Source organism: Myxine glutinosa, chromosome 11 (assembly GCF_964187855.1).
Source record: "Myxine glutinosa chromosome 11, kmMyxGlut1.1, whole genome shotgun sequence".
Lineage (NCBI taxonomy): Eukaryota > Metazoa > Chordata > Myxini > Myxiniformes > Myxinidae > Myxine > Myxine glutinosa.
In genome coordinates, this window is record NC_136271.1 from 102167188 (window position 1) to 102193068 (window position 25881).

The 25881-nt window shown below is 46.1% G+C and overlaps 1 protein-coding gene across 8 annotated transcripts in view; it reads right to left on the reverse strand.

The window, feature by feature from the left end:
• The window catches only part of LOC137436168 (tyrosine-protein phosphatase non-receptor type 12), a 156671-nt gene that overhangs the window by 85821 nt on the left and 44969 nt on the right, over positions 1 to 25881 (reverse strand). For all 8 annotated transcript variants that reach the window (XR_013625007.1, XM_078786934.1, XM_078786937.1 and 5 more), the window contains exons 2-3: positions 8634 to 8742; positions 3408 to 3484 (exon numbers count right to left, since the gene is read on the reverse strand). Coding sequence is in view for 7 of the 8 variants with exons in the window: in XM_078786934.1 (XP_078643060.1) it covers positions 3408 to 3484; positions 8634 to 8742 (186 nt within the window). In the remaining variant the exon portion in view is untranslated. The remainder of the gene's footprint in view (positions 1 to 3407; positions 3485 to 8633; positions 8743 to 25881) is intronic.

A 25881-nucleotide genomic window follows, 5' to 3' on the forward strand; every position in this document is an offset into this window, starting at 1 on the left:
ACACACAAACACACACACAAACACACAAACACACACACTGTGGCAACGGATATGACAGGATCAGGTGGGCCCACAAACACAGCATGCCACACGGCAAGCACGACACGACTGCTACAGGAGAAGGTCGCTAGTGAGAGGGAGGATTCATCAGCTGGAAAGGACAGTTGCCAGAGAAAGCACGGTCAGCAGGTCGAACCAAAATACAAACAAGCACACCCTGGAGCGGAACAACCACCTCCGTCCTCTTCACCATCTTTCGCAGTCGATCATTCTTGGTGGTGCTACCTCAACGAAGTCGGATTTTTACAAACCTTGATGCCGAGGCCTTCTACCAATCTCCACTATGGGCATGGAAAAATTCCAATCCCACTCACCCTCCCCCCACCCCTCAGCCTGTACACTGATGGACAGCTGGTGGGAATATTCAACTTCCTTATTTGGTGGAGGGGAACATTATGTTCCCTCCAACGCACCGCATGGTTTCACAGAGGAGAATATGAGATTAAATGCCTTGACCTAATTATCTCAACACGTACAAACTACCATCCACTTTGGTGTGAACATTTTACATCGACTCCTTACCTTTAGGCTTAAACAACACTTAATACAGGGTCGAAAGTTTCAAAACTGCACGTGAATATACATGGCATCTAGGGCCTTTATCCAACACTTGCTCACTCCCCTACAAACATAAGAATATGATTCACAAGCACAAGGAGACTTAGCAAGTCCACAAAAGAAAAGTAACAGCAGTAAAAATGCTCAACGTTTTATCAAAGCAGTTACCATTATTAGAGTATAAAATATAAAAATAATAAATATAAAATATAAAATCTATATATATAAAACATTGCCTCAAAACAGGGAACCATGATTGTCATGGGGCCCGCAAGGCTAACCCCCGCTCTAGCGGGGAAAATGGCCGCAAAACGCTCATTCATTACCATTATTGGAGTATAAAATATAAAAATAATAAAAATAATAAATACAAAATATAAAATATATATATAAAAACATTGCCTCAAAACAGGGAACCATGATTGTCATGGGGCCCGCAAGGCTAACCCCCGCTCTAGCGGGGAAAATGGCCACAAAACGATCATTCATTACCATTATTAGAGTACATAAGCAGATTGGTATGGAAATACTAGATCGAAATTGATGGAGCACCATTGCAAATCCCTGTGCTTACCACCAAAAGAGCAAAATTGAAAAAGGGCAAACAGTTCCATCAGGAATATCAAATTTGGAGTTTAAATATTTTCTCATTTTGACACGTGACCCCAAATCCCCAACGCCTGGAGCATGAACCAGGGTCATATCCAAAAATAAACAAATAAATAATGAAATAAAATAAAGTAAAATAAAATGAATCGCTACATATTTCACGTGTCTCACAATATTAATTGCATACAGTACAAAGCTTCATTTAAAAATGCGCCGGTAATTGCATTTTTGGGTATTTGACCTTCTGACCCTGCCCCAGGAGGGCGGAGACAAAAATGACACTACTCTTGCTCCTTCGTGCCATGTGATGATCATAACTACCAAGATTGGTGAATATTTCTTCCCAACCATAATCATAATCATAATCCCAATCATAATCTTCCCCCATCCAAAACCTTGATCTTTTCTACACCCGCTAATTCACCCCAGATACACTTTTTTTTGAAATTCCAACTTCTTTCCTGGAAGTCCTTGCAGTGTTCATATGTTTTATACCTCTCCCACCTCCCCCAAAGCCCTCCCCCTCCCACATTTCTCCTGATGTCCCTGCTCTCAAATGTTGTGTTTGTGTCCTTCCCCCTCTCTCCCCATCTTCTCTGCCGCTCCTCTTGTTTTTTGTGTGTTGTGTGTCTCGGTTTGACTTTTTGTGTGATTAATGTTAGCTCTTTCACGAGCCTCGATCTTGTATACAAAAAAAAAAAAAAAAAACATTTAGAAGAAGATAGCGTGATGGACGGATGGAGGCAGGAGAATTTGCTAAAGTCAATGTTTGAGCGTGTAATATATTAGTGAGGCAACAAATGGTAAACAGTTCTACAAATAATGTCGAAGAACACTGCAAGTTGCACCAATTTTGGACATGCCCCAAAAAGAAGCATGAAGGAAGATGCATTTCCTTGAAATCTAGAGTAGGAAACGACGTACTAATGCTGAGGACGCACCACAGGAAAGAGCACATTGTCGACATCTTTAGTGCGGGAGTAATGTGACTTAAATGTCAAAAGCCAACCAGGAAAAACCATTTGTAGCTGACTCGGCCGCCGAGGACAGACAGACGAGGGCAAGGCAATGCATTTACATCAAGATGTATCCATTCATACGGAATATTATGGAGGGGAAAAAAGGAACCAACTGGTCGGGCAGCAACCAGTAATTAATGTCTGTTTGTGTAAGTACGTTTTTGGCTCACAGCCAACATGGCCACTGTCATAGACTGAAATATGGGCCGGCTATCATCAAGTAAAAGACATATAAGGTTGGGGAACAACCGGAGGTGGGGGGGATGACCTTCACGGTCCTGGCCTGGTTCCTGCATTTCTTCGATGAACAGGTGTGGATAAAGTGCAGAACCGACATAATCAAGGGAGGGGAGAAAGGCTTTTTTGGCAAATATTTTGGTTTGGGCCTTTGGATTTGGAACAGAAATCCCAATTGGTGGTGGTGTGTGCTGTAACTGCAACCATTACACCTACCACGCTGTGTCTACTGTGCTGCCCCTGATAAAATAAACCATTTTGAAGCCTGGCCCACTCTGCTAATTGCATGTTTGGTTTTCATATAGTTGCTAATGGTCATGAAGCAAGGGCCTAACCACAAGGTTCGAGGATGGACCGTCGCACAAGTGAATGGCAACAGTCAGGCCTCAGCAAATGTGCCACATGACCAGAGATAGATGACATAGGTAAGTCGTAAGCCAGCACGATACAAACCTGGCACTCCGTATTACTCGTAGTCGCTATCTAGAGTGCAGGTGCAAATGCCAGTTTGAGCAACCTGTATTTGGTGCATCTACCACAAGGGCCTGTGTGCTTTGATAACGTCTTGCGTGTGAAAATGGCACAAGTAATTATGCGGAGGGTATGAATCCAATGAGGATTATGAAAGTCTTGGAACAGCCGTCGTCAAGCCGCAATAACGAGCCTTTCCCAATCTTTTCTCAACTCATCCGCAGTAACCGCTGCCAATCATTCGGTACCAAACTGCAACATTGGCAACACTAATGCAATGACTTAATCAAGTCAAATACGCAAAAACAATTGCGCAAACAATAGCTTTTTCAATACCTGTCAATGCAACATAATTGTGTCACGTCACCACCATGTCTGTGTTCCTCTCACCCTTGAAACTGGGAAAGTTAATTCCCACCAATTCAAGTACTTTTAGTCAAAAAACGTACCCACCTTTATAAAGTTGGCGTTTATGTAGTCCGCATTTGCTTCTGATACCGGAAATGTAAGTTTCACCCGTGTGTGTTCAACTATGAGGAGGATTTGGGTATTGAGGGTGAGGGGGGAGGAGGAGGTGAACAGCAAAACATTAGAAAATTTACCGAACACACCTGTCTGTGCTCCCAGAAAGTGTCAACGACGAACTTCCTGATTAACAAAAATGAAACTTGCATTTTAAAATGAAACATTGAACCTGATGAGAATGGCAGTTTGGCAAACAAAATGTGAGGAAATACAAGTATTGGGGAAAATTGGATTCGGTAGGAAAGGGGGTGAGGGGGAGGGTGAACCAATATCAGCATTTGGGGTCACCAATTCAGATTGCAGACATGGAGAAAAGAAAAGAGCAACCTCCTGAATCCCGAGCCATTGTTCTTACTACAAAATATGCTGTCAAAACTGGCATGAAAATCCTTTTGTCTTTTGTGATCAGCCACTTATACAGGTACAGTCTTATAGAACTTCCTAACTATAACTCTTGGTCAACGACATTGCCAAACAGGCCACAGAAAGCAGATTTCGCTTCGATGTTGTGAAAGCTTCTCAGCTTCTCGTGGCATGGAAGGATTTGATCAAATATGGGGTTAAAGGTATACGATTCTTTATTTGGTCATCTCATCTTGATTCTCGAAGAGATTAACTAATAAAATGGGTCGTGATGTCCGGATGTCTGTGCGCCCACTCATCCGTAATTTTTTTTGCTATTTTTACTACTTCTCCCTCATCACACAGCTGCTCGCTCTGAAACTTAACACATGAAATCAAGACAGTAGCCGCACAATCACACAGGCTTCGATATTTTGATATCGGATTATCGGGGCTCCTCGTGTGAGGTTACCCCTAATCTTTGGATCATCACTTGTCCCTCTTTTACCAACCGGTTGCTCTGAATCCCGATGCAGCCCTTCTACTCGACGGCCCGCGTTGCCCAGGCTTCGATTTTTTTTATTTTGGATAAGGGAGCCTCCCATGGGATCAAGGGGCTCCCGGGGGGAGGGGGGGGGGGGTGTGGGCTGTCCCCCAAATCAGCAGAGGTCTGAACTATAACCTCAAGAGATGACTGCCAGCCCACTCTGGTCTATTTTTGTGGGATAACACTTATAATACACCACACTGTCATGAGTGTTTTTTGGGGGCTGGCAAGACGGCCTGGAGGTACCTGCACTTGTCTCTACGCTGTCTAAGCTGAGTTTGAATCCTGACCCAGCTATAAACTGTCGTCGTCGTCGTATGGGAGCATGCGCTGGATCAGCATGTCGCTGCGTCCTTGGACGACACCTTCCTTGGACGACACCTCAGCACCATCCCGACACACACCACTGTGTGTGTTACGGAATGAGGTGTTTTTACGGCGGCCGGGGTGCAAATCCTGCCACCAACCTCCTTGAGAGAGGATCCAGTGAGTTGGTACTCATTTTGCAGATCTCTGAAGGATAATAGGCCCCTGGCGTTAATTCAACGATCGACCGGGATTCGAACTCAGGATCCTAGGATCCCAAACCAGCACCCAAACCGCCGCCACAAGGCTATATAAACTGTCAACCCAGTGGTTTACAGGCAGAATCATTCATCAACGGGTGTGCTGTCCCTCGGATGGATGCTAAATGGTCGTCCTATCTGCCAGCATTTGATAGTGGACATTAAAGATCCCACGGTTTCCTTCGCGAAGAGTAGACGAGCTATCATCAGCACCAAGAACAAATTACAAATTCCTGCCCTAACCAGCAGGGGGCATTGCATCAGCAGCACAGCCATGCCATCAGCCAATGATGCTACCCCACAGCCTTGTGCTGCATCTGAACGAAGAAGGGCAAGGTGCTGTTTTGTTATGTATTCATCAATTAAAAGCCCAGAATTTAATGCTTTCATGTTACAAAGAGGTTACTGATCTCTGCTTCTTCTTCCCACATGTTATCCTAATCTTGCAGCCATCCATTGTTTTGTTGGTTCCTGTAGTTCGAGTAATGGATTGGGAGGGGGAGTACTGTCGTGTCATCATTTTACCTTTGGTATATAATATACAAATATGTTGTATTCCGAGTCTCCTGATCCGGTTGCAACCGGTAGTCATGAGCAGACAAGTGGGAGTTGCTCGGGTAGAAAATAAAGGATTGACACAGATTCAGAAGGTCTCGGGCGTCTTTTCTTTAAATGCTAAAGATTCATCTGTCCAAACTGCGAGGAACGAATGAAGGGAATGGAACTTTTACATTGGAATGGAGACGATTATTAGGGGATCTGATACAGACGTTTAAGACAACGAAGGGTCGAGACCAAATAAATGCAGGAGAGTTTTCTAGCAAAAGGTAGAGTGAGAGGACCAGGGTCCAGATTTAATGTAAAAAGCAGAGGAGAATTACGACTATAGCAAGGTAAGGGTAGCTTTCACTCAGAGTAGTTACCTCCGTCGCTGATGGTGGGCAGAGGTTATGTTTTCACCCCTGTCTGTTTATCTGTGAACAGAATATCTCAAAAAAGTGGACGGATTCAGTTGAAACTTTGGTGGACAGGTTGGGTGTGTGACAAGGAAGAATTGACTATTTTGGTGAAGATGCGAATCCCGATCCGCTTCCACTATGTATTGGTCCACGTCTACCGATGCACTTATCTGGAGAGAGGTCATTCAACAACTGTCGCACATTCACAGCACAGTAGCAGGGTGCACCGTCTTGCTGGAAGAAGGTGCTCTCTGAAAAAGTTGTTGTAGTTGAGGGACAAATACATTTTGCAGTATTGTAATGTAATGTTCACCAATGACTGCTCCTTCTTCAAAAAAGGAGGGGCATTACCCCTGGACTCACCTGGTAGAATCAGGGAACCCCTGGTAGGTGTGGATGACCCACAAATATGTAATGGAGAGGAAATTAAATGCCTATTTTGGGGGAGCAAACCCCTGACTTTTTTTATGCCGTAAACAGACTTTGGTGCATCACGGGTGATGAAGGTTGTGGTGAAGTTTCATCAAAATCGTCTTTGTGGTTTCAGAGAAGAAGATCCGAGTGTTTACAAGACTGCCTGCCTGACTGACAGGCAGACAGACACGGGGCGAGGTGAATACCTCTCCTGAACTATGTTCCAGGTGAGCTAAAAATGAAGGACCAATAAATGTGCGACTTCCTGAGAACACACCAGACGGTGATTTTTGGCGAGTTTCTTTCATGTTGTCAGACTTCCCGAGGTTTTCTTGTCGGCATGTTCATGCAATTTCACTTTGAGAATTTTGTGCATTGTTGATTCCCGGATGCTTAGTTCAACCAGGTGCACATCACAACGACTTTCAAGTGCTTCCTGAATGATGACCATAACCTTCTCGCTGATTCGACGGTTCCCAAATGGTGGTTTGTCATTCACTGACCCAGTTTAATATACGAGTATGTTCCATAAGAAGGAACTTCAATGCAGGAGGAGGCCACTCAGCCCATCAAGGCCTGTGCTAGTATTGCCAACTTATGGTCGTTTTCCCGTGCTCTGTCCTTTGTTTAAATATTGAGCGTCAAGCAAGGAAGCAGCACGTACTTTTTTTAAAGTCACTGGTATGACTCGGTGAAGGTTCGAACCCCCGATCTCCCAGACTCATGGCAAACGCTCTAATCATTTCCACCACCGAATCTGGTTTCTTGAAACTTTTTCATCACATTGTTGAGTTCCTACGTGGTCCAGGTTTCCTGAATTGAGCAGTGAATGTTTTTTCTCAACGCTGTTATGGACTTCTGTTCTGCTCGCCCCACAAAATAGAATTAAAATACAGTGAGAGATTGGATAAATATGTTGATATTCAGTGCCCTCCATAAGTATTGGAACAGTGGAGTCAAGTTTGTTATTATTGCTGTATGTGACTGGCTCTGGCAAAAGCAGACACTTGGGGGCATTTCTCTTAGCAAGAAAAAGCCGAAGAGAGTCAAAATATGATCACAGGAACAAAATTGAGATTTTTATATGGAGAGAAAGATTAACTTCTCTAGATTATGCACCAAAACATTTTTCCAAGAATCAACAGAAAAGTTGTGAAATTCGACGAAGAATCTAAAATGTCATTCTCAAAATGTGCTCAGAAAGTCACGATTCCTCGGGCAAAAGACACGAAGATCGCGAAATTTCGATGATTTTTGACCCCAAGTGTCTGCTTTTGTCAGAGCCAGTCACATATACTCCAATAAATTTGGATTCGAGATTAAAAGATGAATATGAGGCAAGAGTACAGAAGATCAGCTCTTTATCCGGCAACCGTAACAATATCATTTCCATTGTGGATGTGATGTAATATTGCCGTGTTTTAAGAACTAGTACACCCGTTCCCCATGGGAGCGGCAGGGAGGGTCATTCCTCTCTGGGATATATCGATTACAGTAGATCTACGATCGGGCTTCAAGAACATTGAGGGGGAGAGAGTTCATTTACCAAGTTTCTTGAAGAGCACTGCACTCGCCAAGTGGTTTAAGCATTTGAGCAAGCACTCCATTGAAAACCAGTAATAAGGAACGGCTGGCTTGGCAAGCGCTAGCTAGCCGCTTGGTAACTGAAGATACCACGAGTTTCCTCCCTTTCAGTTTCATGGTAAACACCAGTAGCGACTGCTTCAAAAGGTAATCAAACGTGTTTGTGGTTTATAATATTTTTACTTGTGGTTGAGGCCGTTGTTCCTTTGAAAACGTCACGATACACTATTTATACACGTTAACCCGCTTTGTACATGGAGGAGAAACCCCTTGAGAAGATGAGATATTATTAGTATTAATATTGTTTTGTAATAACATTAATATGATGCTATTATCATTGGCGTTATACGATGCGGCCTTGGAAAAACGCCACGATAAAGCTATCTTAACATGGATATACACCTCAACACGCATCCCCATTGGCGGGGAAATCCCCCTTGGCGGGGGAGAAGGGGGAGAAGTTAAATCGCACCAACCTCCAGCATGTGACCCTTAGTCTCGCTGTTAAGTTTGGTTGAGATTGGATAAGTTACGACCGAATGTATCGCGGTCAATAATAATCGTCAGACGGACACCAAATTGCATATGTTAGTATGATGCCATTGTTAAAGTGTTTCTTTGTTTGTTCGTTTTTTCCAAAATCTCGACACCAATGTACACGTTCTGAAACCTGCTAGTATGTACCACCGGACGATTTAAAATCTCTTTCAAACAGCTCAAGCCTCAGAAAGTCAACACTCACAAGGAAGGATGTCTTTGTAACGATTCTTTTTGCTGTTGTCCTCATTTTCTCCAGCTGTTGTCAAGTATACGTGCTCATTTCGGTACCGCAGCGACTCTCGTCTAAGTTTCTGTTGGATAAAATAAGGGTGGTTAATGTCTGCATGGAAAAGAGACATCTGGGATCAGGGATCTGGGATCAGGGATCAGGGAGGACTGGGATCAGTGGGATCAGGGATCTGGGATCTGGGATCAGGGATCTGGGATCTGGGATCAGGGATCAGGGAGGCATGCATCTGGGAAAAGACTGGGATCAGGGAGGCATGCATGAAAGAAGCTGTACACATGTCACACTCGGCATGTCGACCCGTCGCTTTGCTGACGGTTTTAAACACAGGACAGCATGTTGTATGTACTTCACAAACATATTGCATGACGATCTATGAATCTCAACGAGGATGTAAAATTAAGTGAAACACACGAAAAAGGATTTTTTTTTTTTTACACCACGTCATCGTTGTCCTCCTTCCGTACACTTTCATATATTTTTTTCTATTGCTCTGAGAAATATTACCATGTATCATTTTGTGTGCTGCTTCCCTGTCCTCTCAAAGGGTTCTGCTGTAGTAGAATAATAAATATTACAGCTGTAACCACTACATTAAGCTCTCACTCCAGATTCTTCTTCAATTCCAGAAAAAGGGGCTTTTAAAGCAGGCAACTTTAAAATTAAACGGACACAATTTTTGCAAGTACATCGATTATTAGCTTTCCAACAGTACCGTAAAATGGGGTGAATAGGGACAGCAAGGTGAATAGGGACACAAACTGAAAAAAAGTTCGGAAACTTGTTTTGCTGAAAATTGATAACCATACTGATTTGTTGATATTTGGGTTGAAAGTGTTCTCTTCTTTTTTTTAAAAGCAACTTATAGTCCCTATTAACCCCATATATGGGTTAAATAGGAATAAATAGGATTTTTATGGCTGTCCCTATTCACCCTGTTTTACGGGTGAATAGTGACGGTCACCAATACAAAAAAATAATAATCAAGAAATAGGGACAGTTTGGAGAAACTTTTTATCCCATTTTTTTTTTCATTGGCACCATGGTTTATATTGTTGCGGATATGAGGACTGTATATTTTTTTGATTGTGTAAATTATTATTATTGTTTATTCTGCGCCCCCTGCCTCCGGAGCTGTGTAAAGGTGAAAGGGCATCCCATAATTAGTCCACAAGCATACACGTCAGCCAAATAATAGAATACCCCTGTTTGATAGTTATATCTTATTCTGTGTTTTAGAGTAAGGCTGTGTCTCCCATTAATTGAAGTACTCCATTGCACCAGTGAAAGAGAATAGATCCCCTTTCATTCCCATCCCCAAAATCTCCATTTCCTTTTACACCCCCTCTCGTGATTGCCAACCCTCGATTGCCAATTACCTCCCCTCCAATAACCGCCATTGACCACGAGGCAGGGTCGGAGAAGAAAGGCGTGTCTCCACCTCGTCATAGAGGGGAAGAGGGGCGTGCCCGCCCGTCGTCATCAAGGGCGGAGCGAGGGGGTCGCGTGACCAACCAGGGCCGAGGTGAGCACACCGATGGGCGTGTCCTGACGGCCGGCGGCTTGATCGCTAGAGGCGCTATAAAGGCGCGCGCGCAAGTGGCGTGAGTGAGTCGTGAGTTGGTCGTCAGTGGAGGGTCAGTGGTTGCGTTGGTTGCGGTAAGAAGTCGGTGGTGAGAAGTGGTGGCGTCGAGTGGTCAGTGGTTGCGTTGGTTGCGTTGAGTTGTCGGTGGTGAGGAGACACCAGGGCCAAGAGAGAGAAGGTTCAAGGTCAATTACCAGCAGTTGCGCCAGAGACGGCAGACGCGCCCTGAGGTGAGCCAGAGAAGCAGCTTTGGCTCCACAAGCAGCGTTGACTCCACCAGGCAGCTTCAACCCGTTACCCCGCAGGGACCAGATAGCGGTGGCATCGGTGGCCGTCGAGGTCCAGCCGACGTCCCGTGCGGGATCAAGCCCGAACCATCTGCCCCAGCTGAACCTTCCCATTCCTCCTTCCAGCATTCATTCCTTTCCTCCACCCTTCTTGTGTACGTGAGTTCGTTCTGTGTGTCTTGTCCCTGGGTATTTAATTAAGTCTGGATAAGCTAGTATTTGCACTGTGTCACCTGCGTCTTATGTGTTGTAAATAAACGTGACTGCTTGCTTTTTGCTTATGTGTGTAAATAGTAAATAAATTCAGTAGTATTTCCAAACCTTTCTTTGCCTTCGTCTTCCTCTTTGCATTTGTCGTTTTAGTCTTTTCCCTCATTGAGCAGCCGCGGTGCGATCCGGCCAACGTTTGGGTGGAATCGGGTTCTAATCGGGGAATAACTGTTCGGTCGCGGAGCCTTCGCTCGGCAAAGTAACATCTAAACCGCGATCAGTAACAATTGGTTGTCAGGAGTTGGGATTCGGACCTGGGACTAAATTTATTTAGCCCAAATTTTGGAACACCAATTGTGTTATATCAGTAACAATTGGTGTCGGGAAGTGGGATTGGACCCGAAGCGCGCTTAACGCGCTCAAAATTACAAGCTGCCGAAATTGTGTTTTAAAGAAATAAAACCCGAATTTTGAAATCGCGCCATGGCTGGTCAAGGCGATCGAATGCCGGTGGGTGAGCTAGAGGAGGGGTTAGGAGTAACCCAGGATCAAATGGAGGGGAGCAATGAGGAGGCGGTTGAGGGAGTTTCAGACGCACAAAATGGCGTCCTCGCGCACGTGGGTGTAGCGGCACCAAATTTTGCCGCGCCCTTTGTACCAACGGTGGAAGACGTGCAATTATTTATGGCTGAAATGGAGGCCCTTTTGGACAGGAACAGTGAGCGATTGTTAAAAAAAATGGATGCTCATGGTGAGCGAATGGAACAATGGGGAAACCAAATTGAAGCAACAACGAACGGAATGAGGGCCGATAGGGAGGAAAGGGAGCAGAGGAACAGAGACCGCAAGTTGGGCGAAAGGGTCCCAGGGGTGCACGAGGAGTTAACGCGGGTCGAGAAGCGCCGGTTGAGCGAAGCGGAGGAAAGCACGGGTACAATGACGGGGGTAGAAATCGCGACACGGGGTTTGGAAAAGCCGGCGACCGATGAGGTAGAGGGAATTTTATTAAAGCCAACGGTCGTCGAGGTGAACAAAGAAATTATGGGTATAGTTGAAATTGGAGAGACCGGGGACTTAAAGTTAAAAGAGCAACAATCGGAGGAAGGAATGGAAATTGCTCAAAGTCTAAATGCACATCCTGATGCTGTACTCGCTAATCCAAATGGAAGTTTGCAGGTTTTGGTGCAGGGAGGAAGAAGAACCCCGAAGGTGAGACGTGCTGTTGTGTATTGTGCGGGGAGATTTTGTAAGAGGATGTTGAGCGACAAAAGAATTGTCGCGCGCTTGGGATCGAGGAAGCATCCGGGCGTTGGTGAAGGGTCCCGTGTGAGTGGAAATGGCACGCGTGTGGAAAAAAAGTGTGTGTCAAGGGGTGAGCGTGTTACGAAGCGCGAGTGTGATACCGACTGCGAGCGAGAATGCACGTCGGGGTGTACGGAGTGTGACACGAATAGTGAGTTGGTGATGGCGCAGGTGCGAGAGGGCACATCGGAGCGCGAGTGTGAAACCGAGTGCGAGCGGGAATGCACGTCGGGGTGTACGAAGTGTGACACGGAGAGTAAGGTGGTGGTAGAACGTGTGCGAGGAAGCACACCTGAGCTGGTGGTAGCGCGGGTGTGGGAGAGCCCATCTGACCGCGTTAGTGGGTGGATGCCAGAGTGCACGCCCATGGTGAGTGTTACGGAGGACGTAATGGAGGAGAGGTGTGGACCAAAGTGTGCGCAAGAGTGTGCGCGAGAGGTGTGGTGTGTAACAGGGAGAGCGTTAGTGGAATGTACGGACGGCGTTGGAACGCCAGGTTTTGTGAGGGTGAAAGGGGTAGCGTATGCGTGTGAGCATGCAAGTGAAGCATCGACGGTAACCGGGTTAGTGGTTAGGGCGACGGATAGCCGATGCGAGCACTCAGGGCGCGGTGTGCTTTGTTGGGTGTGAGGCCCGGCGCGGATCGATGCTGCGTCGTTTCTCTTCGAAGCGTCGTTGCCGATTCGGGCTTGGCCCCGCCCCGCACGGTTGAGTCCGGGCCTTGGCGGGCGAGGCGACCGGTCCGGTTCAAGGGCGAGTGGGAGGAAGCGGTACGGTGCCCCCTCGTGGGGACGGGGTTCCGACCGGGGGAGATTGAGCCATCGGGCCCGGGACCGCAAGGTGCCGCGCCGAGATGGTGCGTGGAGCCTCGGTCCAACCAAACCACCTCCCTTGAACCGAAAGCCGGACGGATTCAACCTGCAGGCGACCAAACCACCCGAATTCATTGCTCGGCTTTACGAACCGAGTTTAATGATGTCACGACGCACCGAGGCTAGGATATAGTGGACTGTGATGATGATAGTAGTGATTTGATACGAAATTTATAATAGTGGGTAGAATTGGCAGTAAATGGAAAATTTTTGATTTGTGGAATTTGGATGTGCAAAATTGATAGTCGGACCTCCCCGATGTGGTGGGATGGCAAATCCACCATCCCTCACAGACAGGTGGGGCAAATGCGCTATAGTTTATGGGGTGTATGGCAGTGAAAACTAGCCCGGGTGGGTTAGGATATTGTGTGTAGGGATCGAGCGAAGATGACATTAGGTGACGTTAAGATTAGTTAGTGACTGATACCTGTAGTGGGGACGCAGGTAGATTAGCGTGGATGATAATGACGTGGGAGCGCAATAGTTTAAAGGGACGACTGGGAAGCGCAAGTTTCAGAGGGGAGTAGTTAGCTGAGATGATGCCGTGTGTTTGAAGATTGAACAGGTGTGATTGAACAGGTGTGATTGCACAGGTGTGCAACTGAACAGGTGTGTGGAGCAGTGTATGAGTGAGTGATGGTGATGTGTATTGTGATGACCAAATGGTCCAGGAAGAAAGGAGGGTGCAGGTGGCACCAGGTATGATTGCACAGGTGTGCAACGACAGGTGAATGGAGGACAGGTGTATGGAATAAATGGTATGGAGTATTGGAATGGATGGTCGTGGAGTGAGTATGGTGGAAATTGTGGAGTGGAGTGGATGGTGCGGAGGTGTGAATGGGGGAAGAGTGGACCCCCATCACGGATACCCGGGGCGGGTAGTGTAAGTGTTAGGTAGAGGGTACAGGTAAATTGTGGTTGGATATTATTAGCATCTGTGGTGCGGGTGAAAGAATGGTCTTTGGATGGGTGCATTAGTGTTGTGGAAATGGCTGGGCGTGTAGCCTGTTAGTGTGTGTAGTTGGTTTGGGCACTCCACCACTGTGAGGATGTCGGCCAGGTGAGGCCGCAGGTGGGCTCTGGGAGCCGGTAGTAGTTGTGTGGATGGGGCCCGAGGATCCGGAGGACGGACCCGGGTAGCCCAGTGCCAGAGGGCACCGAGTGGGGTGACAGAGCCAGGAGGGGCTGTCCCCAGTTAGTTAGGTTAGGGTGAGGAGCTAGGCAAGCTCGGGTGGCAACTACAGTGGTGGAGGTGTGCAGGTGGGTAGACCTGCTGGGAGAGCTACACGTCGCAGCCCAGAAATTGTGCGAGGGCACCGGAAGATGAATCGGGGGAGTGAGACCCCAAATTGAGAAGCACCACAGTTTGGTCAATGGGAATTGGTTTTTAGAACCCATAGTGTAAGTTGGCCAATGGATTGGCAGGGAAAGACCCCGGGTAGTGTAAAGTGTGTTAATGTCATTTAGAAAGTAGTTAGGATGAAGTCTCCTCGCACCATCTGCATCCACTCACCTGAGGTGACAGGTACTCCACACCATGCCATGTTTTGATTATTTTTTATGATGCAAATGTTGGGATTGTGAGACGCATCATGACGTGGGTGTGACATTGTGCTTTGATGTTCCATCTCTACCTCCTTATGAGGATTGATGATGAATTTGGTGATGGCAAATTTTGAAGTAGAGGGATTGTGGCGACGAATTTGGTATAGAGGAAATATGGGGAGACGTGACAGTAGCGACGGATTGGTAATGTGTAGATTTTTGTACATATGGGGTAAGGGCAAGGGTAGTGTAGGTGACAGGGGGGTGACGTACGGTAGGGACGAGCTTTCTCATTTCGCTCTCCGTACGCATTTCGCCTTGCATTGCCTTATTGATGTGTACCCTTGTGACCTTACCCCTCGCTCATTTGTCTTTCCCCTCTTGTCTCCCACATGACCTGTGCGCCATTGGGCGCCGAGGGGAGCGTGCGTGGGTCGGCCATTGTGTGCCCGAAATTCCCAGAACCAGCTGTCTGCATCGATGCACCACATTATGGACCACATGCCTGTGGCCGAGCACCACTTATGGACCCCATGGGTTGGGGCATGGCCCCTCTGCTGGAACCGGCCATGAGGGCCCGAAATCTTGCTGGCGGACCTTGGCCACAGGGCACCGATGCCCCACAGGTGAACCACACGTAGTCGGCCCTGTGGGCCATAAATAAAGAAAATAAAAAGGACACATTGGGCACACTTTATTGCAAATAGGCCGCCAGTAAGAAAATGAAAGAATGACAACATCTGGAAGACCAAATAATAATAACCAGCAGAGGGAGCCGAAGAGCAAGAGATCACCTGCAGGGTTAGGGGTTGTTGATTTTATTTTTATTGAACATGCATTGAACACTGATGAACTATGGTGACTGCACCGATTGGTGCTTGAGGGTGTGTATTGGTGTGTTTTTAGGTGCTTTAATGGTGCATTGATGCAGAGCAGACTGTCTCCCCCCCAGAAAGAACAATCACAGGTCCTGGGTTAGTCTTGTAAATAAAAATAGCGTCATTGTAAATAATGCTCCCCACCGTCAGTGTGTAGTTTGAAGATCATTCCGCAATTCGGTTAACTGTGGGCGTAAGTCTGTTAGGCAGGGTGCAATGGAGCAGCGGGACACATTTATTTATGTTTTAAAACTGTCGCACTCAGGGTCAGGTTAAAAGTAGAGGGAACTACACCTACGTGTCACACTAAATAAAAGTTGTAGGCCCGGGACGTGCCTAAGAGGAGGAGGGTGCAGTGTTGCGGATATGAGGACTGTATATTTTTTTGATTGTGTAAATTATTATTATTGTTTATTCTGCGCCCCCTGCCTCCGGAGCTGTGTAAAGGTGAAAGGGCATCCCATAATTAGTCCACAAGCATACACGTCAGCCAAATAATAGAATACCCCTGTTTGATAGTTATATCTTATTCTGTGTTTTAGAGTAAGGCTGTGTCTCCCATTAATTGAAGTACTCCATTGCACCAGTGAAAGAGAATAGATCCCCTTTCATTCCCATCCCCAAAATCTCCATTTCCTTTTACACCCCCTCTCGTGATTGCCAACCCTCGATTGCCAATTACCTCCACTCCAATAACCGCCATTGACCACGAGGCAGGGTCGGAGAAGAAAGGCGTGTCTCCACCTCGTCATAGAGGGGAAGAGGGGCGTGCCCGCCCGTCGTCATCAAGGGCGGAGCGAGAGGGTCGCGTGACCAACCAGGGCCGAGGTGAGCACACCGATGGGCGTGTCCTGACGGTCGGCGGCTTGATCGCTAGAGGCGCTATAAAGGCACGCGCGCGCAAGTGGCGTGAGTGAGTCGTGAGTTGGTCGTCAGTGGAGGGTCAGTGGTTGCGTTGGTTGCGGTAAGAAGTCGGTGGTGAGAAGTGGTGGCGTCGAGTGGTCAGTGGTTGCGTTGGTTGCGTTGAGTTGTCGGTGGTGAGGAGACACCAGGGCCAAGAGAGAGAAGGTTCAAGGTCAATTACCAGCAGTTGCGCCAGAGACGGCAGACGCGCCCTGAGGTGAGCCAGAGAAGCAGCTTTGGCTCCACAAGCAGCGTTGACTCCACCAGGCAGCTTCAACCCGTTACCCCGCGGGGACCAGATAGCGGTGGCATCGGTGGCCGTCGAGGTCCAGCCGACGTCCCGTGCGGGATCAAGCCCGAACCATCTGCCCCAGCTGAACCTTCCCATTCCTCCTGCCAGCATTCATTCCTTTCCTCCACCCTTCTTGTGTAGGTGAGTTCGTTCTGTGTGTCTTGTCCCTGGGTATTTAATTAAGTCTGGATAAGCTAGTATTTGCACTGTGTCACCTGCGTCTTATGTGTTGTAAATAAACGTGACTGCTTGCTTTTTGCTTATGTGTGTAAATAGTAAATAAATTCAGTAGTATTTCCAAACCTTTCTTTGCCTTCGTCTTCCTCTTTGCATTCGTCGTTTTAGTCTTTTCCCTCATTGAGCAGCCGCGGTGCGATCCGGCCAACGTTTGGGTGGAATCGGGTTCTAATCGGGGAATAACTGTTCGGTCGCGGAGCCTTCGCTCGGCAAAGTAACATCTAAACCGCAATCAGTAACAATATTATGGGTGCATATTATGTGCATCCATCTGAGCTATCAATTTAGCAATAAGTTGGAAACTCAGGATTGTTTCTCGATTATTATTATTTTGTATTAGTGACTGTCCCTATTCACCCGTAAAACGGGGTGAATAGGGACAGCCATAAAAATCCTATTTATTCCTATTTAACCCATATATGGGGTTAATAGGGACTATAAGTTGCTTTTAAAAAAAAACAAGAGAACACTTTCAACCCAACTATCAACAAATCAGTATGGTTATCAATTTTCAGCAAAAAAAGTTTCCGAACTTTTTTTCAGTTTGTGTCCCTATTCACCTTGCTGTCCCTATTCACCCCATTTCACGGTACCATTTTTATTTATTCTACGATAACAGGAACAGCTAAACCTTGAGGTCGTGTTGCTTCCTCTTCTTTATGACACACGCACCCACACACACACTGGATGAGAAACTTTTCCCGATGAACCGAGGAAGGGTGGGGGGAGGGCAGTGGAAGGGGAAAAGTCTCCAACGAAGCCGGGGGTTGAGATTGAGAAAGGGGGTGGGGAAGGACCGAGTGAAGGGAAAAAGTCTTCGACAAACGAAATATGTGTTGGAAATAAAGGAAAAAAAACAAATTATGGGAAACAGACCCCTTATACCAAGTCTGTGCGGCGGCACCCAGCAGGTGGAATGCTCGCTGCAAATAATGAAATATGCACCACCTCTCGTGAGAAGAAACACCATCTCACAAGGGGACAAGGATTTGCACCAAGCCAAGAGGCTGTGGAGGTGCTACCTGTCTCAAAAACGAAGCTCAACAAAAGGAACCTAAAAAAGAAACGTTGGAGCACAAAGGAGGAGGAGGAGGCAATTTACTACTGTAAAGTCTGTTCAATACATGAACCGTGGAGGATGGCTGGTAGGGGGGCTGGATTCATGGACTAGCTGAAGAAGACCACATTGACACCAGAGTAGAAACGGTGCCATCCAACAAATGTGAAAGAGTTGCGTCACAGCACATGAATTCCAAAATAAAAATAAAATAAAAGAGATAAACGTGAAGGCCACAACACAAGCAGAAGAAGATATTAGAAGGATGGGATATAAGCACTCGCTAGGATTGGACAGAGGAAAAGTGGAAGTGGAAAAGTGGCGGAAAAGTGGAAGTGGAAAAGTGGAAGTGGAAAAGTGGAAGTGGAAAAGTGGAAGTGGAAAAGTGGCCACAATGGATGGCAGCAATGGATCACGGAGAGGGCTGCGTGATGGAGCAAGGGTTTGGCATGCGGAGTGCCACTGGGGACCGAGCAGCGAAGGCGAGGTGAGAAGCAGGGTGAGGAGACACAGAACCACCATAATGGTGAGGGAGAAGAAATCCAACTTCCAGTCATGCACCGAGTGAAAACATATGCACAGTTGGAGGGGATGAAAACAAGGATGGCAGATGATAACAAGCAGAAGGACGGAGGGGAAAGAGTGGTGATGGAGAGAAGGAGGATGAGGATGATGAGGACCAGTGAAGACGAAGAAGAGCTGGCAAACAAAATAGTGGAGATGAGAGTTATTTAAAGAAGAAAAAGTAAAACAACTAGCAAAAATGTCAAACTTTAAAAGCCCAGGCCCAGATGGAATACCAAACTTTTGGTTAAAGCAACTACCGTAAATGCTCTCCACAATCACTACGCTCGAGCATTCAACAAACTTAGTCAAGGGGAGGAGGCCTTGTATGAGAGGCTCACAGTAGGTAACACCTTCCCCCTCATCCCAAAGTCTGAAGAAACCCAACTACCTCACAAGTACAGACCAACAACCTGTCTGCCAACAACGTACAAACTCCTGACGGGAATCATCACAGAGATGATATACCATCAGCTAACACAAGAAAGAGGCCTAGAGGCAGAACACAAAGGGATGGATGCTATGGAACGATAGACTACCTCTTACTAAACAAGGCCATACTCGAAAAGTGCAATACAAGAACAAAATTATCCACAGCATGGATAGACTACAAAAAACTTTCAAAAGTGTCCCACATTCATGGATGATAAAATGCATGAAATTGTACAAGATCAATCCCCAAATAATCAAACTAATACAGAAAGCAATGGAGCTTTGGAATACTACTGATATTACAGCACTCGGAAGGAAAGATTGAAATACCAGGAGTGAAGATACGTCGAGGGATCTTCCAGGAAGACAGCCTTTCACTCTCCTGTTTTGCTTGGCCTTGGAGTCACTTAGCAACCTTATTAATGAGTAAGGACATTGATACACCCTGACACCCAATAAGAGAACGTAGAAAGAGACAAAAAGGTGACATATCCACTGCACATGGATGATTTAAAACTCTTTACACCAAGCGATGAAAAATTGGCAGAACAACTCAAATTAGTGAAAGAATACTCCGGCAATATTCAATATGAATTTGGCCTGGATAGGTTTGCCAAGTGCCAACAAGGTAGACTAACAAAAATGGACAACATAAAAATTGACACAAATACAACAATACAGGTACAGGAGTTAGACAACGATGCATCATACAAATACCTCAAAGTCGAAGAGGGCCACCAAATGGTTAAACTGCCAAAATCAAGACTCTCTGCTCACCTTCACTCCTTCATTCCTCTTTTCTCCCACCTCTGGAACAAACTCCCTCACTCTCTTCAATCCCACTCCACCCTCCAGGTCTTTAAAACAGCTGTTCACCACCATCTCTTATCTTCCCCCATACTAAACCTTGATCTTTTCTACCCCCACTAATTTCACCCCTAATCCACTTTTTTGAAATACCAACTTCTGTCCTGGAAATCCTTGGTGTTTTATACTTCTCCCACCCCCCCCCCCCCCCATCCCCTTCCCACGCCTCCTCCCCCCAAGCCCTCTCCCTCCCACACATCTCCCTGCTCTCAAATGTTATGTTTGTGTGCTTCCCCTTCTCTCCCCATCTTGTCTTCTGCTCCCTCTTTTTATATATTTTGTTTGTCTGGTTGATTTGTTTGTGAAATAAATGTTAGCTCTTTCATGAGCCTCGATTCAGTATACAAAAATAAAAAATAAAAAAATGTCACAAACAAATGCACAAAACAATTACCAAAGAATACCTGCGTAGAACGAAGCTGATCATGAAAACATAACTATCTCCAAGGAACAAAATCAAAGCCATAAACTAACTCGCAACAACAGTATTCCAGTACAGCTGCAGAATAATAAACTGGCCACAATCAGAAATCAATCAACGAGATATCAAAACAATGAAACTCCTCACCATACACAAAATGTTTTACAAAAATCAATGCATCCCAAGAATGTATCTACCGAGACAAGGAGGTAGCAGCCTAATGGAGCTCAATCAAGTGCACAGAATGACAAATATAGGATTGGCTGAATATGTAAAAAGTGCAATGGATGACCGAATCCAATTTATAAGCAAAAACGAAGACAGCAAACCAGAGAAGGTATCCTTAACACACTTAGCTGTCTGAGGCTCGGTAACGATCCTCAAAAGAACTTTGAGAATAAAAAAATTAAAACTTCACAAACTCATCCATGAACCATGATCCCTTACTGAAATGGAGGTGGATACTTTGAGACCCGAGAGGACTCTGTTCCACCTTCTGAAACCCGCGTTTGGAGATAACAACCAACGACACACACAAACAGACACACACAAACAGACACACACACACACACACACACACACACACACACACACACACACACACACACACACACACACACACACACACACACACACACACACACACACACACACACACACACACACCTTTTAGTAATATATCTGTTGAGACGAGCAAGGAAAAACGATTCAAAGATATACAAATGAAAAGGAATCGAGCAAATTACAAACACAAAGTAAAAAGCACAAAGCAACTACAAAATGTGCTTCAAATTAAAATATACGTCACCTGTATTACATTACAGTATACTGCCAAGGATTCCACTGGCACTCACAAATAACAATTCGGTCATTTATTGGGTTCTGTTTCAGGAAAAGCAAGATGAACCAGCGCCCTTAACAAACTATTACATTAAAGCACAGAAGGAACCATACGACATTTAATTCAAGAAGTGTCCGTTTACCCTCTGCTACTGAAGGTGGACGGAGGTTATGTTTTCACCCTTGTCTGTTTGTCCGTTTGTCTGTGAGCAGGATATCTCAAAAAGCTAAGGACGGATTCGGACAAATTTTGGTGGGCGGCTTGGGTGTGTGAAAAGGACGAAATTATTAGAGTTTGGTGAAGATCCGGACCCAATAATTTTTTGAGTGATTCTTCACCATTGAGAGACGGGGCTAAAAACAATATACTGCATATGACAATATTTCAAAAAGTTATGGACGAGTTGGCTAGGTGACAAGAACGAGCCGACTCGATTTTGGTTCAGGTCTCAAAGTAGATCCGGCCTAACAGTGGGATACAAAAGGTAAACTGTTCAGCCTGGAGGAGGTATGCTCTCTACCGAGTGCTGTTCTACATTAACTTGAACGTTTAAAGCTCCTTACTTGAGCTGCATTAAATTAGAATTATCTTATCGCTCTCTGTCCTGTCACATACAGTCCTTTGAGGAATTTTGTTTTGTTGATAACGCCTGTTGTAAAAAAATAACAGATGGTCAGTTGGAATTCACCTTCTAGTTTGTAGCATGCCATTGAAAGTATATTTCAGTATAATTTATATTTACCTCCGCCACCAAAGGTGGATGGAGGTTATGTTTTCACCCCTGTCTGTTTGTTTGTTTGTGAAGAAAATATCTCAAAAACTTGTGGACGGATTCGGACGAAATTTGGCAGAGATGTGCGCAAGTCACAAGGACGAAATGATTCGATTTTGTTGAAGATCCGGATTCGCATCCGGCTCGTAGAACTTTTTAAGTGATTCTTCACCATTGGGAGATGGGGCCAAAAACGATACATAGCAGGATATCTTAAAAAGTTGTGGACGGATTTGGACGAAATTTGGTGGACCGGTTGTGTGTGTGACAAGGAAGAATCGATTCGATTTTGGTGAAGATCTGAATATAGATTCTGATATGAGAATTATTTAATTTTTAAGTGATTCTTCACCATTGGGAGATAGGGCCAACCAGGTGGAGGTGTGCTCTCTACTGAGTGCCGTTCTACTTTGTGTATATAATGCGTCACAATGGACCCTCTTTTGCACTGTAGTCGCTTATAACTGTTTCCATTTTTCTGTTCACTTAAGTTAGTTCATACAATGTTTAAACATGAATGAGTATTAAAGAAAGGTGTACAAAAGTAAGTCAGTCAATATCTCTCTAATGTATTTGTCTTTCCATCTCTCTCTGATTAGACAAGGTGAACTGCTGCACTGCCAATAAGACAGGTTGAAGGAATTCCTCAGATGTATCCCCCCACCCCACTTGCCCTCGATCTGCTGCAAACGTAGCCCATGGGCAAATTACACTGGAAATCCGGCCTAGCAGGCCTAGAGAAGAATGCTCCTAGTCCACCGTGCCACTCCCAAAGCATTCCATCCGGTCATTCGACGGAGGTCGGTCCAGGCATGCTCATAGCGGCTTCGAGAGATCAAAAGTCAATCCAGTGCCGTCCCTCACAAAAAAAGGACACATAACCTCGACGAGCAAGCCAAATGACCAAAACCACCGAGGTACCGTTTTAAAATTCCATACAGCTTGCGAATATAATACAATAACACTTCAGCATTCCAAAAGTGAGACATCAAGGCAAAACGAAAAAATTTGACTGCCTCTGACATTCATGGAGGCTGTGTGCGAATACATAACGGTATCGCATCATTTTAGCCAGAGTAGGAACTTTTCAATCACAGAAGCAGAGAAAAAGGTCCCTTGCAATGTCATTGGGCTAGCCAAAAGAAATACAAACGGAAGCTAAGGTCACATGTTAACTCAGCGTCACCCCAATCGACTATTGAAAAGGTGTTTACTTGAACAGGCCTTCACCCACCTGGCATACACGCTTGCTGCTTCAAGGCATGTCCTCTGTAATTGGCACGACTCAAACAGGCTCAAGGAAACAAACAACAAACAGATGGAAGGATTTCCATGGAGCCTGAACAAAGCACATGCTCTACACTGTTAGATCCAAATGATGAGAGGATGAAAAGATTGCAGACATTTTCAAAAGGTTGACTGCACTTGCTTGCTTCTGACTCAAGCTTTTCATTATCTACTGTTTATATCAAAATAACGAACCAATATATATATTGTTATGAATTTGGTAGAGCAATATCTAGAGCTAGGTAGATCTGAATAGGTAGGTATTCGGCTGTCGTGACAGGGACTCTACATGTAATAAGTTCTTGATGTTTAGGCGGTTGTCGGGGTAAGATGTATGATTGTGGATCTACCTGGAGGTCCGAGTGTTAAATAGTGAGGGATTAAAGGTAACGCCCCTGTGAGTCTCACCTGGTAGTCAAACCTTTGTCCATTATGGCACTGCAAACCACATAAACATTAGTTAGGTCCTTAGCGCAACATTAAATAATTCCCTTTCCCTGACATTGACTTCGTAATAAATAGACAGGAAACCAGGCCAAAAACACCGCCACGGTTGGCCGCCGCCGTTCGCACCTCAAAGGCCTACCAACCTCGCTGGCACGTGTTACAAAACGACCGCGGGGGGGTCGCGGACGGGAGATGTCAGGAGTCGCATGCCGCAGAGGGCGTGACCTGGGCGAGTTGGGAGGCTGTGATTGGCTGAGGGGTGCGCCAATGTGACGTCATCGGCCACCAATATATGCGACGGTCGGACGCCATTTCAGGCAGTTGAGTTCGTGGCAGTCCAGAGAGTACACAGGGAGTTCGTTGGAGTAGAGCAGACGCAGGCAGAGTTCGGCAGACGCAGGCAGACACCAGAGAGTTCGTAGGAGTACAGTTGGAGCACACAGTCGACGCAGAGACACAGTTGGTGGAAAAGCTCCCCGAAGGCAGTTGGTGGAAAAGCTCCCCGAAGGCAGTTGGTGGAGAGTTCGTTCACACACCGAGCACACCAAGCCCACAGAGCACGCGGCAGTTCGCAGCAGTTCGTTGCAAGTCGAGCCCTCCGTTGAACCATTGGTGCACGGGCCTTGTGGAGATCGTCCTCGTGTGAAGCTGCTGGCCACGCGTCGGACGCGTGGTGCTTGGAGCGGGGCCTCGTAGAGCTTGGAGCGAAGGACCTGGTGGTGTGCGATCGGGCCAAAAGGAGCGGTGTTGGACGGCCGCCACCAAGACGACACCAAGACAGATAAGCCGCATCCGCGTACATTTGAACGACGTGACGTGTTATTTTTGTATTCATAATCTCCCTCGTATCGTGTTTGCTGTCAGTCGTGTGGGGACGTCCCGATTTAGAGTTATTAGATTTACCGGCGCGGCTTTTTTTCACTGTATTACTATTCGATAATAAATCCTTATATTATTTTCTGTATATATATCTGAACGCAGTTTTCCTGGGTGTTTGATTTTAGTAGATAAGGCGGCGGGCGGAGCTTTGCTGCGTGCGCCATTCCGCGCGTTTAACTTTGTGTTGAACTTGAATCCGCCATTGAGTTTTCGCCTCGGGAGTTAAAGTCTCGCAAATCGGTCATCCGTAACTGTGGTGTTAATCACGGTTGCGTAACAAGTGGTGTCAGGAGTGTAGGATTTGAACCCGTCGGACAAATTTTTTGTCCGCGGCGAGACATCGACACGGTCGGACAAATTTTTTTGTCCGCGGGGAGACATCGACACGGTCGGGCGTACATTGCGCCCGACGTTCGAACGCAAAATTTTTATAGTCGAGGCGGAGAAATTTAATAATCAATCGGGCAAACGGAGCGCGATATCGCGTCTTCGTCAAATTTAAATTGTTTCAGGAATTATTAAAATAAATACGCGCGCGGGAAACAATCTTCCGGAAAGCGGATGTCGGAAATTGATGAGATGGAAGTACGCAGCGAGGCCTCCGTCAGCGTCGGGAGTGAGCCGGAAATAGGGGAATTTGATGCAGAGGTGAGCCTTGGAACCTCCCTCGTCCCGAGCACCAACTTATCCCCCTCCCCTACCGGGGAGTCGGGAACAAATGGGACGGCCCCGAGAGACGACCAGGCTTTAATGAAATTTTTAAAGGAATTAATGGGAGAAATGAAAAGTGGGATGGAAAATAAAATGGAGTCCCAGGGGAAGGAATGTAGGGAAGGAATGAAGGGAATGAGTGATCGATTGGAGGAACAAATGGGAGAAATGAAAAGTGGGTTGGAAAATAAAATTGAAGGGATGGAAAATAAAATGGAGTCCCAGGGGAAGGAATGGAGGAATGAAATAAAGGAAAGGAATGAACAATTGGAAGGAAAAATTGGGGAAATGGCACAGCAGCTGGGGGAACGAATTGATGGCATAGAAGGGAGAGTGCAAAACCAAATTACGGACAGACTGGGGAAATTTGAGGGTAAAGTAGAAACTCAAATGGGGGAGATGGAAAAAGCCATAGGGGTGGAAATTGAATTGAAACGGGAAGAATTAATGTCAAAAATAGAGGGGGGCGTGACGCAGGCTGTCCAAATGGGGGAAAAGTTGGAGGGTCAGATTGGTGCCACAAATGCTCGAATTGATAAAGCAAATGGGGACCTGGAAGGCTATCGGGGCCGGGTGGATGCCAGAATGCTACAGCAGAGTGAGGAATGGGGACTGCTCAACCGACAGGGGGGCAAATTGGCCGAGGAGGTGAGGGGGTTGGAAACCCGCATAAAAGAGCAGGAGCCAGGGTTAATTGAGAAAGGCCTGTGGGGGCCACTAATGGATAATGAAAGGGTGAGTGATTTTATGCAGGAGCGACTGGAGATCTGGGACAGTCCCATGGAGGTAGAGCTTGTTCAGGCCCAAAGGAGCC